At 39.7% G+C, this 12,630-nt stretch overlaps 1 protein-coding gene across 7 annotated transcripts in view; it reads left to right on the plus strand.

The window, feature by feature from the left end:
• The window catches only part of dachd (dachshund d), a 120,474-nt gene that overhangs the window by 57,146 nt on the left and 50,698 nt on the right, over nt 1–12,630 (plus strand). For all 7 annotated transcript variants that reach the window (XM_042494546.2, XM_042494549.2, XM_088083473.1 and 4 more), the window contains exon 2: nt 7,096–7,211. In XM_042494546.2, the coding sequence (XP_042350480.2) occupies nt 7,096–7,211 (116 nt within the window). The remainder of the gene's footprint in view (nt 1–7,095; nt 7,212–12,630) is intronic.

The following is a 12,630-nucleotide window of genomic DNA, read 5'->3' on the forward strand; positions in this document are numbered from 1 at the left end:
TGAACTATTACTATAACTACTAAATAATTGAAAGCTTTAGAAAACACAGTTGTGTGTAATTAAATTGGCACAGTAAACAATTTAATAAAAAAATAACCTAATGTAACATGACAGCAAATGTATTTTCTGTAGCCTGCAACATAAATTAGCATCATATATGATATACGATTAAACAATACGATTCTCAGTTTACTTCCTGCATTTGGCCTCTCCCATTCATATATGCCAGTTACCTAAAGTTTGATTGAGTTTGAGTCTAATATTGAAAAATGCCAAGTAAGTAGGGTAAAAAAAAAAATGTTAGTATGGGTCCCTGAAAAGTCATGGAAAGGTTCTTAAATTTTGTCCATGATAATGTGTGAGAACTCTGTACTTTTATGCTTTTTTATGCACTTTGACACCTTATGTGATCAAAATACAAAAAGAAAACCCCAAATCAAAACAAAACCAAAAACCCTCAGTGTGAATCACTTTCTTTACATTGTGAATTAGAGAATAGTTAACGACACGCCCGGCACCCTATCACGGGCCAGATTCGGCCCACATAAGTTGAGAATCACTGATGCTGTTAAAAATACTTCTCGACTCCTTATCTGTTGGTTTGCATGTGCAGCGATGTTATCTGTGTTTCCTAATATTAGTGTTCTCTTTGTAGCAGAGCTAAAGGCAGCTCGTCAAGGTGGGAACCTGAGATCACATTCAAATAAGATGATAATTAATTAGACATATACGTTATCACCACAAATCCACAGTGGGAAATCAGCAGTTGACTACACTGTAGGTTCACTCTATATGCTGATACTTACACATCAATCTTTTCATCTTTTATTGCCAACTTTTCTTTCAAAAGCAGACAGAAAAACAAACAGCAGAGCTGTTTCCAAAAGAACTAATTTCTCGAATTAAAGTTAAACATTTCATCTTTTTGCCTCAGCCAACCTTGTTATCTTATCTGCTGGGATTTTAAATTGGTAGTAATACACCGCAGCCATGTTATCCCTGTCTTTCAACAAACATAGTTAACCTCTCGGGGGAGTTGCGCGCATATTGTTAAACTGTTTGATTGAACCAAATAAAAAAAACAAAAACTATACACTCAGCATATTCAGGCCCCTGCTGGTCTGAGGCCTCTGAATTTCTGCCTGACCTGGCACTTAAAAGGTAAAGAGCTGCTTTGTTTTATCAATAAGACCTTGTTTTCATGGCTGGTCACCACCCCAGCGAACCAATCAATGGGGCATGCTCTGCTATCGCTGTGAGAGAAATGAAAAATAAACCCCAGATAATCCTTCAGTTAAAAGGTTACTCAGGGCGATAAAAGCTATTTTGTTAATTTATTTACTCTCTGCAGTGGAGAGATAAAGAAAAGGAACAATTAGGGAATTCTAGGTGAGAGATTTTAAAAGGGCAATGACATTGGGTTAATATTTTATAAGGCCTGATTGGCAGAGACCTGGAGAGGCCTTTTGTTTACACAAGCCCCAGACGGAATGATTCACTCGCTTGTTTTGGCCGACTGGGCGGAAATGGAATAAATATCTTCATCCTTACCTTTTAGAAACGTCAAACAAAAGAGTGAGATAAAAGGTTAATGGCTCAATCATAACCAGCAGGAAATAATATTATGCTCTTTCTCTGCAAACTGGAGTCACTATTGACATAATCAGGTTGAATTCCTAAAGATATCCGAAGATGGGAGGAGCAGATGAGTTTTTGTGTGTAACTAAATCCACTGAGGGGAGTGCGCTCACTTGGGCTAAACATTACATTTGTGGTCTCAATTGATTTATAACAGATCATAATCACTGCATTAACGGCGTTCTGGGTAATAAGATCTCAGTCACTGCTTCCGTCGACAGAAAAGAGTCTGATAGTGAGATGTCAGAATTTTGCCATGAGATCAAAAACCCGTCCTGATATCTCATCCGATATTATACCTCTTATTATAACTATCACCTCGTGTTGGCTTCCTGTAAACGGGGGTGAGAACGTGAATTTAATTATTGTGCTTTTATTGCATTGTAGCGCTGAAATTGGACTCGTGCGGAGTGTATTGTTGGGCCCCGTGTAATCTGATTGCCTGCGCAGCGTAGTGTGTTGGATAGTATCAGGTTCCAGCCGACTCTGCTGGGTCAACACACGGCCGGGCCATTAAAGGAAGTCTGGTTCAGGGAAAGTTCACCACTATTTTCTTTTCACCATGGTAGCGAAACAAAAAAGAGAGAATAGATGTGTAACATATTTGTGGCCCCAGCCCAAAGCTGGTGGGGCCTATTTTGTTTCCTTAATTGAAGCCAGAGATACGAGAGCTCAGAATATCTTCAGCGTAAATATAAATAAAGCAGGGAATAAATTCTTTCATGATTGACCTCCGATACAGAAATAATATTGTCCAAATAAGTCTGTTTAAAAACACAGAGGTGAAACATTTCAAAGTAAAGAAAATAAAAAGAAAGATTAGAAAACACAACAGTGGATAAAGCATGAGAAGAACCAGAATTCCAATCATAAATCCAGTTGTGCTATCTCTTTTATTTTTTTTGCAATAATGGCCTAGTTTGGAGCAGTAGTTTCTGTGCCAGGCTATTTAGGGAATCAGCATCTGCTGCTTGATAAATAGCCTGGCTCTTTTGTTTTAGGCCAGGTTGAGTTCCTCTCTGGACGCAACTTATTAGCCTGGATGGCTCTGACCACTGCAGAGCTGCACTGATGTGGCTATTCAAAAATATATATTGATAATGCCAGTGTTTAGAGGGTTATTTTTAAAATGCACTCCACTTCAGATTACTGAATATGTGCCCTAAAATGTAATTTGTAACATATTCTACTACACTGTAAAAATGGACAAGCTGATCTTGCTTAAGAGAAACCTAGGAAACCAGTTGCCTTCAAAAAGATTATTAAGTACAGCTACTGTTGCGTTATGTTTACTTTATACATATTTGTTAGTTTTGCTTAAAATCTTGTTGTATTTGCTTTATTTTGTGAAGTCAACTGAAAAATGACAAGTGAAACTTCCCTTTTTCTAAGTGATGGCAACCTAAGTATGTTTGATGTTATGTTTTATACTGTGATTTTACTGGAAATGACTTACAATGTAGCCAACAGCTACAGTAGTAGGCTGTTATTATCAATGGTCATTTACCAGAAACTTTCCACTTTCAGCTTAGATAACTTCTCATTTTAACTTCACAAAATCAGCTGTTCCTCGTTGATTGCGGAGCTCTCAAAGCAAGCGACAGGAATAAATAGAAACAGGACATTCGTCAAAAGTGCGGCCCAAAACAGCAGCTAGTTGGAACATTTCAAAGGAAAAGAAAACAATCAAACTCACACTCACCAACACTCAGTGGGGACATGATGTTAAATAAATAAATCAAAACAAATAAAGTAATCATTTCAAGTAATCTATTTTGTAAAGATACTAACTGTATTCAGAATACCATCACTTTAATCTGTAACAGATCACAGTCACTCACATGTATTTTAAATAACTTGGTTACTTGTATTCGCAGCTTGCCATAATACATGAAACACAAGTGCTAACATTGAATAGAAAAGGAAAAAAGTCACGTCACATCCTCTTATAAAGTGTATGCCTTTCTTTTGTAAATTTAGATACTGACTCCGTCATAAGAAAAGGAGGCGATAACCTTAATTTCTGAGAGGCTTTCCTGTTGCTCGGAGGTTCCTCAGTTCAAAGCTCCTTTTCAGTCGGTGTATTGCTTTCATGGCCGGCCAGTGTTATTTGTGTAGTGAGAGTAGCTGAAACGCTATCCCTTTAAACACACAGACACATTCTCTCGCCGCCTATCTAAACATTACCATTACTTAACTGGGTCTTTGTACCTGGGTTCACATCCTTTGACATGATCTAAGGTTGATGTGACATTTTTTTGTCCATTTGAGGGGCCTTTTTGCTTTTAGTATTGTTGGTAAAAAGCCTTTTACCCATCACATACCCTCTATTGAGGTCTTTCATAAATAATTCAGCCAGAGTACAAGTGAAAGTGATGACAGCAAAACTGTGTGCGATCTCTCCCTCTCATAAGATCAAAGAGGTGCTTCTATAGAAATAGGAATTACATTTCCAGACGTTCCTGGGTTGAGCGGGCTCTCGTTTCTCTTTCTCTCTCTCTTCCTCCCTCTCGCACTGCCCTCCTCTCACTTTCTGTCATTCGCTCCCCGTCTTGCTACTTCTATCACTTTTGTGTTTTCCTTCCAAAGGGACACAGTTGGGTGAAGGTCTGCTTTTAGTCCTAAAACCTCCAGAGCCGGTATATGAGAGAGTCAGCACATTCAGACAGATAGAGCGAGTGCACTCTATTAGCAGGACTGAGGTAAATAAACCTCACAAGACACGGCTGAATAAATTCAACTACTAAGGCTGTGTGGTATCTGAACTAAAACACTACTGCATCACTCTGTAGATACCGCCTTTGGGAAATATAGTGAAATGTACTGTAACACAAACAGCCTCATATACTCAGCTGGCTGATAAAGTCTAGAATGAGCCATCATTGTTTAAAACAAACACTGAAACAGTTCATCATTTGGTTACATTGATTAATTTAATTATAAATTATGTTCAGAAAATTAAAAATAAGACAACTCAGTAATCATCTTAAAATAATCTGGCAAAGATTTCAATCATGACAAAGTAAAAGAAGAAGAACAAGTTTACTTTCACACATAAAATTACCAGATAATGTAATGAAATGAAAGTCTTGTAACAAGTAATGTATCATGCCACAAAAAATCATTTGTTTCTGTTAGTCCTCAATCAGAGTGGGTTTTAGCATTAATTGTGTGACACATTTTGCTTACTGCTTTTGTGTCGCTGAGCCACTTGCCTTTTTTCGCCGGAGGGCTCTGGATGCCTCAAGTTGAAAAAACCTGAAAAAAGAGCGCAAAAAGAGCCCAACTTCATTGGTACTTTCTTACCATTGTACACACCGATGAGTTGAGAGACGGGTCTTCTATGATGGCGATGACAACAGTTGAGTTTGCAATTGCATAAAATCCTAAAATAAGCCTTGAACCGACTATGGTGCAGGCGAAGCTCCCGGACCAGCTGGTGGTGCTCCCTGTGATTTCTCCTCATATTTCCTCAGCTTCTCTGTCTCCAGTCCCCAAGTGCCCTTTGCTTGTCCATTTGTCTTGCAGATTTTAAGTTTTAGTTCTGTGAGTTTACTTTACAGCAGAAAAGCAGTTCAGCTAAGGACAGGTGATTCAGTGGTTGGCCATCAACATAAAAGAAAAGGCAGCAAACTACAAAAAGCACTTTCTCTAATTGGAGCCATAACATATATTTCTGGATAGATTTTTTTGTAGATTAGACCAAAGAAATGACACCTTACAACAAACTTGACAGTGATGTTACTGTTTAAACATGTTTGCACCCCCCTAATATATCTATATTATATCGATATCTTGACTAGATATTGTCTTCAGTTGTCTTAAATTCAAAGTTAACATGGTGAAAAGCAGCAAACTTTCTGTTGCTGCCTTTACATAGGTTAGTTGCAGCACTGACTGCCTCCAGAGTTGCTCTCCTCCTGGTCAGTTCAGTGTGGGTCTGGGCAATATATCAATATTATATCCATATCGTGATACAAGACTATATATTGTCTTAGAGCTTGGGTATTGTGAGTATGTTCTTTCCCAGTTTTAAATGGTGGTTTACATTAAATTTAAGTGATTTGCCAGACTTCTATTATCACCTTTACCCACTTCGTCATATTAACATTACTCAAAATCTTATTGTGAAAGTATTTCATAAAAAGTAGTCTACCCCACAATATCATCGCAATACTGATATTAGGGTATTTGATCAAAAATATTGTGATATTTGATTTTCTTCATATCGCCTAGGCCAATTTTAAACCTTATTAACACCATAAAAACTGACTTGAATGCAGTCTTCTTATGGGGCACTCAACCTATACGTCCCAGGTTGGAGATCTCTATGAAATACTCTTATTTTGTCAAATTTCTCCTGTTTATCCTGATCTCCTCTCATAGTTAGGGCAAGCTTCGGAAGCCCTTTGGTGTTTTAAAGATGGATTAAATTTAGTTCACATTAAGGAGAACTTAGTATCCCGTTAAAGCTTGAAAATGGACTATTGTATGTGAAATAATGTATGAAGCCAATATGTCACCTGTGTCAAGTCGCCATAATTCATCTTCAGCTGAGACATCCAGCTCCTTGTTCATAAAGAATATACCTCCATAGGATCTTGGCCCCCTCATTATATGCTCATTGCATTTTTTTTCACCCCGTAGGCTTTTCTTTGTAACTATAAGCCAGCAAAGTAGGTATTGATTGCAACTCGAAGCTGTATTAATAAGTGAATGAGTAAGATGTGTGGAAAGTCAGGGGTGTATCTGCTTTGAAGGCCTTTTCTCCTGCACAGTAAGGTGGCACAGTCATTTATCACGGCTGGATCTGTGCCCCTCGTTTGGTGTAATAAAACTCCCCCATCAGAACCGTCCAACAGGTCTGAATCACTCTGTCACACCACCTTCCAGCTAAGGCACGCATTAAATCAAGCAAGCAGAACATTTCCTAAGGCAGCCATTGCCTTTTAATTTCCTGAAGAACCTTAAAATATCATTCATTACCAGAACTACACATATTTGGTTTTTAAAAGTCTCATAAATCAATAGTGGCCTGACTGCAATAATTATAACAAGTTAACATGTAATTTCCAGGCCGAGGGCCGCGCACTGGATTTTAGCATATGCAAACGAGGCAATTCAAATAGTGTGGGGATATTAATACGGAGGAACAGGTAACGAGGTACGGGTTATGAATTATGCATCAAAAAGTGGTTGATCTTCAATAAAGGAAATGAATTCACCGTGTAATCTAATTAGTTATGGAAGTCTATTATGTTGAGCTGCAGAAAGCAACTGTCCTTGAAAAGAAATTTATTTACAGTACATGTTAGCTCTTTGGAATGGAATTGCATTCTGGAGTGCTCCAAATGTTAACACCCCCCCGCCACCGCCACCACCACCTACACAACCCCCCCTCCTCCCCCCGCTGCCAGTCTCCTCCTCGCCTCTCACCCGCCTCCTTCTCTGCTTCAGCTCCAGACCCGGGCGGCCTCCGAAGAGGACCCAGAGTGTGACATCACCGGAGAACCCCCACATCATGCCCCACTCGGTCCCTGGACTCATGTCCCCTGGCATGATCCCACCCACAGGTACGGTTTAGTCCGTAGCACTCTGTCATTGTTGCTCTAATTCACTCCGTCTGGGTCTGTCTTTCTTTCCATCACACACACACACACACACATACACACACACACACACACACACACAACACTAGTAGCCTCCCCGCAGCTTGTCCTCGAAATGGCCACCAGTCCAAAGTGACACATGCACCCAACCACCAGACACCAGCCGCTCACTCGTTTACCAAAAACAGATCCTCTGCTCAACCCCCGGAAACCAAGAGGAAGGGGGGGTGGGGGGGGTGGAGAATAAATTGGAGTGGAGATCTTTTCTCTCAGATTATTCCAGTAGATGTTGCATTTCGCCTTGAGTGCATTCTAATTAGTGCGATTAAATCCACTCCACTGGTATATGTACATAGGCAGTGATGATGCTAAAGCAAGCTTATCGCCACAAGAATCAACAACAACCGTTTGTGCCCTAACTTACCCCTGGGCCAAGTCTTATTGCAACCAATGCTTTTGTTCTATTTGTGGCTGGCTTCATTGTGACTGCTTTGATGTTGGTGGCTGTAAGTGCTCTGATTTGCATATTTTGCTCTCCTTCTTGATATGACTTTAATGATATTGTACTGTCGAACGGAGCTCTTTGAATGCTCATACAGTGTACAGTACACACTGCATTTAACCACCTATTTACTGGAGTACTTTGCAAAGAAGCAGCTTTTTTTCTTCTTTTTTTGTGATAATCGTTGACGTAGAACAATCAGGATTCCCATGGTCATGGACAACCTGGAATATAGTTATAATAGAGTTATAGTTATGGTTAAATTACATTAAGGTAACATGATGGTGAAATTATTTTCTGTCGCTGACGGCGTAATGTAGCTTTAATATTTGTCAGCGTGTGACAACGTTTTGGTTTTTTGTTTATTTGTTCATCGTATACATTTCCTCATTTTCTCCATCTCTCCCTTCATGTATGCCCACAAGGCATGCCAAATAATTTTTTAAGCATTTTTGGCTTTAAAGGAGGGATACAACTTGAAATGTCTGTATTTTTTTAAATTTTACTTCGAATAAAAAAAAATTTTAAAAAACACTTTTTTTCTAAGAATAGAGGTTTGAAAGGTGTGTTGTGGGTGGGGGTCTTTTTGTGATTTTTGATCTTTGCATTTTTTGATTTTTTTAGAAAACTTTTTTACATTTATATTTTTTTTTACATTTTTTTAAAAAGGCATATTAAAAAAATAGGGTCCTTGAAAAGTAATGGAAAAGTTTTGAAATTTTGTCCATGACAGTGTGTGGGAACCCTGGACAATTTTAACAGACTTGTAATTATCTTACTGAACACATCTTTTTTTTCTCTAAGAGGCAGTGAAGCGCGTCTGTTAGGGGTTTGAAATTCAATATAAAACACAGATTGGGCCATCCTTGTGATTCAGTACAATAGAGGCTCACAGACTAGTGCTTTGAATTCTGGGAATAGGGTGAGGTCACTGGCTATCCGCAGCGCAGTATAGAAGGCGAACTTAAAGGCCGCAGTGAACACAGAGAGGGACAATGATGAGAAAGAACCATGTTATTTAGTGGAACATAAAGCAACAGAAAAGCCTTTTGATATCATCCCCTTTAAGCCCAGAGGGACTCTATGATCTTGACATTTAGTCGGGGTATTCAGGGGGCAGAGATAAAATAATTGAGGTTTTTTGGTCTTCTCATAACTGCCTTGAGCTTCTCAACTGTGGCGAGACCGAACTTTTCCATCAACCCTTGTGTTCTAATTAAACCATTTATTGTTTGCATTGTGGTATTAAGCATTAAACGTCAAGGAAGTTACAGATTTTGACAGATTCGTAATGAAGTATAATTGACCACACATAAGTTAGCATCTAAGTAGGCGATTAATTGATCGCCCTGTCATGTCCAAATGTACTGATTGATGATAAAAAACCGTCATTGAGAAACCGTCTTAAATAGTTACACTATCATGTCATGTCATATTAGTTCATTTTTCAGATGAGTTGGCGCCTGCACACACAGACAGAATGTGGGCCGACGGCTTTTCCCGAGGCTTCACCAATACCCCGAGACTCCGTCGAAAAAAAGCACATTTAATTTTAGGCTGCAGAGGAAGAGTGAAACCCTCCATGAAATGTTTAGTTCACAGTCATTTCTCTTATGTTGTTATGTTTGCTAATGTGCTGGTGCTTCTTCCCCAGCTTCTTAACACCGAGGAGAGGCTGACTGTGACTCAGATTTAGCAAAAGGTCTCCCCTTATGATAGACACAGGACATTTTTTTTTTAAATATCTAATCTCATAGGGCCTAATTTAAATTGTACATTGCGCATGTGCATGGCACAAGTACAGTTAAGGAGTGCCCAACTCCACTTTTTCAAGCTTAACTGTTTTTAATCTGGGTGCAAAGAAAGATGCAAGGGGAAAAGGGGTCGTATTAAGTCCCTTACTTTATCATCAAGTATGTTTTGGGTTTAACATGAATTCAGCTAATCTGATTGTTGTCTTCCATTCCATTTAAAAGCCAGGTGCTCCTGCACAGATCTGGCAAATTGGAGAAGCGAGCAAATCTACAAACTGTACTTATAAACTTGACAGAGAAGGCAACAGTCAATTTTTAGCTTCTGAAATAATCAATACTTCTTGTGTTTAAATGTGCACCGTGTCTCTCTGCTGCAGCTCTGCTCTGCTCTCTGCCATGTTCATATTCTACAGTGTTTTTTTTAAAGGTCCAGTGTGAAATGGAATATAATAAGTATATTTTTCTAAGTGTATAATCACCTGAAAATATGAATTGTGGTTTTTTCGTTACCTTAGAATAAGGTTGTTTACAAAGATTGTCACATTTTACCAACATGTTTCTACAGAAGCCCAGAGCGGACAAACCACACACTGGTTTGGGCTATAACTAATAGCCCCGCTGTGATGAGAGCATCAGATTTTACTAATGTGAAACTGCTTTATTTTGTGTTTTTACGAGTTTAAATCACTTGCTCTGTTTATTTTCTGCAAATAATCCGGCTTCCGGTAAAAACCTCATGAACAAAGAGCACTGAAGGAATTCTAACCAGAAGTTTCAGCTGGTTGCAATCTGTAATCCTCACTGCTAGATAACACTAAATCCCCTAAAATCTTGTATCTTGAATCTTTAAAAAAAAAAAACACAAAGAAACAGAATTTAATTTGTGGTCATTTGCTATGAACCACCAATGTAGGTGCAACTTATTAATGCACCCTTTAGACAGCAGGAAGATCCTGCGCTATTGTCTTTAGGTGTTTTTGGTTGCTTTCTGCTGCCTCAAAATAGCCATGCACATGACCACACCTCATTTTAAGACCCACATCTCAATCTGCGTGCAGATGGACTCAACAAAATAACAACTGCACCGGTCTAATAGAGCTGACAGTTGCACTGCACTGTACGCTGCTTTGCGCCTGGTGTAGGATAGAGCCCAGAGCCTGAGAAGGCAGCATGCCATGACAGAACCAATCTGGCATTATTCACTCAATTTTATACTGCTTTAGGATTTATGTTTGCTGTGATTTCTTCATGCAAACTGTAATCAGTGATTTTTCTTCACGTATTAGACATAGACATTAGGCACACTCTCAAATCACGTTAGATTAAAATCATTGAACACATTCAACACAGTGGAAAGATGTCTTCTTCACACTCTAACAGGACCAGAAAGGCCTATGTGAAACATATTGTTAACATATGTATCTTTGCCCTTGACACCAGTTCCATTTAGAAAAGGACATCTTAATATGCTTAGGTTTCCATTTAAGGAAATACCCTCATATATATGTGTGAGAAAGCACAAGTGTGTATGTGCGAGTGTCTGAACGCGTGCATGCTTGCGTTCATGCCCCCGGGGGGGTTGCGCTGGAGCCTTTCCAGTTGCTGATGCATTACAGGCAGATTGGCCCCCAAATCGGATTATTTGCTGTGGACTGACACCACACTGAGATGACATCTCCTTTAAAGTGGAGAGGGCTTCCACTCACACTCTGGCCACTACTTAAGCAGCAGCTTCAATATAATTCATTTATGTCCAGGATATGGCTTCAACCTTTTGAATAACGCAAGAGTACTGCATTTACCATTAGAGAAATGAATGTCACCTACATCTAACCAGGGTGCATCCTGTACTTTACTGATAAAAACAATATCTCCTAATGCTGTCTGCCTCCGTGCACAGGTATGTGTGCGCCTCAGAGAGCCGGTTGTTCTCAAAAGCGCTGTAGGTGGAGACGTATTGTAATATTTATGTTCTTTTGATGTACAATTAGCACGTCAGCTCCTAGAGTGGATCATCTAATCCGGTGCCACTTCAAGCTGCTTTAAAATAGATCCAGTATGCACCAGGTAATTTAGTGTCAGTTCTTTGTGTCTCTACCCCTCCTCTTCCAGTCCGCTGCTTGTCATAAGGTTAGCGCGCTGTGTAATTGATACTAAATTTGTCATGATGTGGATAGCACAGTTCAAGTGGTGCAGTGTACCTAAGAGTCGCGTTGTTCCCAACCCCAGTTTGTCATTGCTGCGCTGCCACCAGTCCATGCATAAAATTAGGCGGCCATGCTCATTGACATGGAGTGTCTCTTCCCCACTTATCCGGCTCGCCCGATAAATAAAGTGTGTTTTCATTGTTGCCCATGGTGCAGTCCCTAACAGAGACAGAACAGGAACACAACAGATAAGCTCTGGTTATTTTCTTTTTTTAATCACTGCTAGAGAAAGTCGTAAAAGTCAGTCTTTTGTGTACTGATGTGAAGTTAATCTGATTTTAATTTAATTATACGAGTTAGTTGCGGAGGGCACAGGCATTGGGGTGTTTGTTGTAAGAATGTTCTGACATTGGCGCAGGTATGGGGCAGCTAGCATGTTAATTAATGATGAAGATCCTGACAATATGCAGAGGCATGACAGCGTTAAGCCAGTCGGCTGCTGCTTCCTTTGCATATTAATAGATCCTTCATTATTATTTAATATGACAGCTGCTCCAAGGGCTACCATCAGACCTTGTCTCTGTTATTTGCTGTTTTGTGCTCCCCATGTGACAGTGCCATGCTATTCTCTATTTGTCGAAATGTTCGCTTTTCTCCTCTCTGACTGGTGCGGCTCTCTACATGCGGCCGTGATGCGCTGTTTGTTTTGTGCTCGGGAGGATTGTGACTTGCCCGGGCGTCTACAGTATATGAGGAAAGTGTCTGAATCTAAAGGTGACTTTGAAAGAATATATGAGGCAGGATTGTTTTGTTTGCATAGTAATGAATGCAGATTAGCACTGAGTGGGATTGGTCTTGTTGACGTTTAGACTTCTAGTGGCTTAATAGACTTGTTGCTGGGCGCCAGCATCCTCCCTGGCTTTCCTTATTACATCCACTGTGTGTGAGGTGCGGATGTGACAATTGATCCGGCGAAATGA

This window comes from Plectropomus leopardus, chromosome 10 (assembly GCF_026936395.1).
Source record: "Plectropomus leopardus strain MGB_pleo_1.0 chromosome 10, ASM2693639v1, whole genome shotgun sequence".
Taxonomy (NCBI): domain Eukaryota; kingdom Metazoa; phylum Chordata; class Actinopteri; order Perciformes; family Serranidae; genus Plectropomus; species Plectropomus leopardus.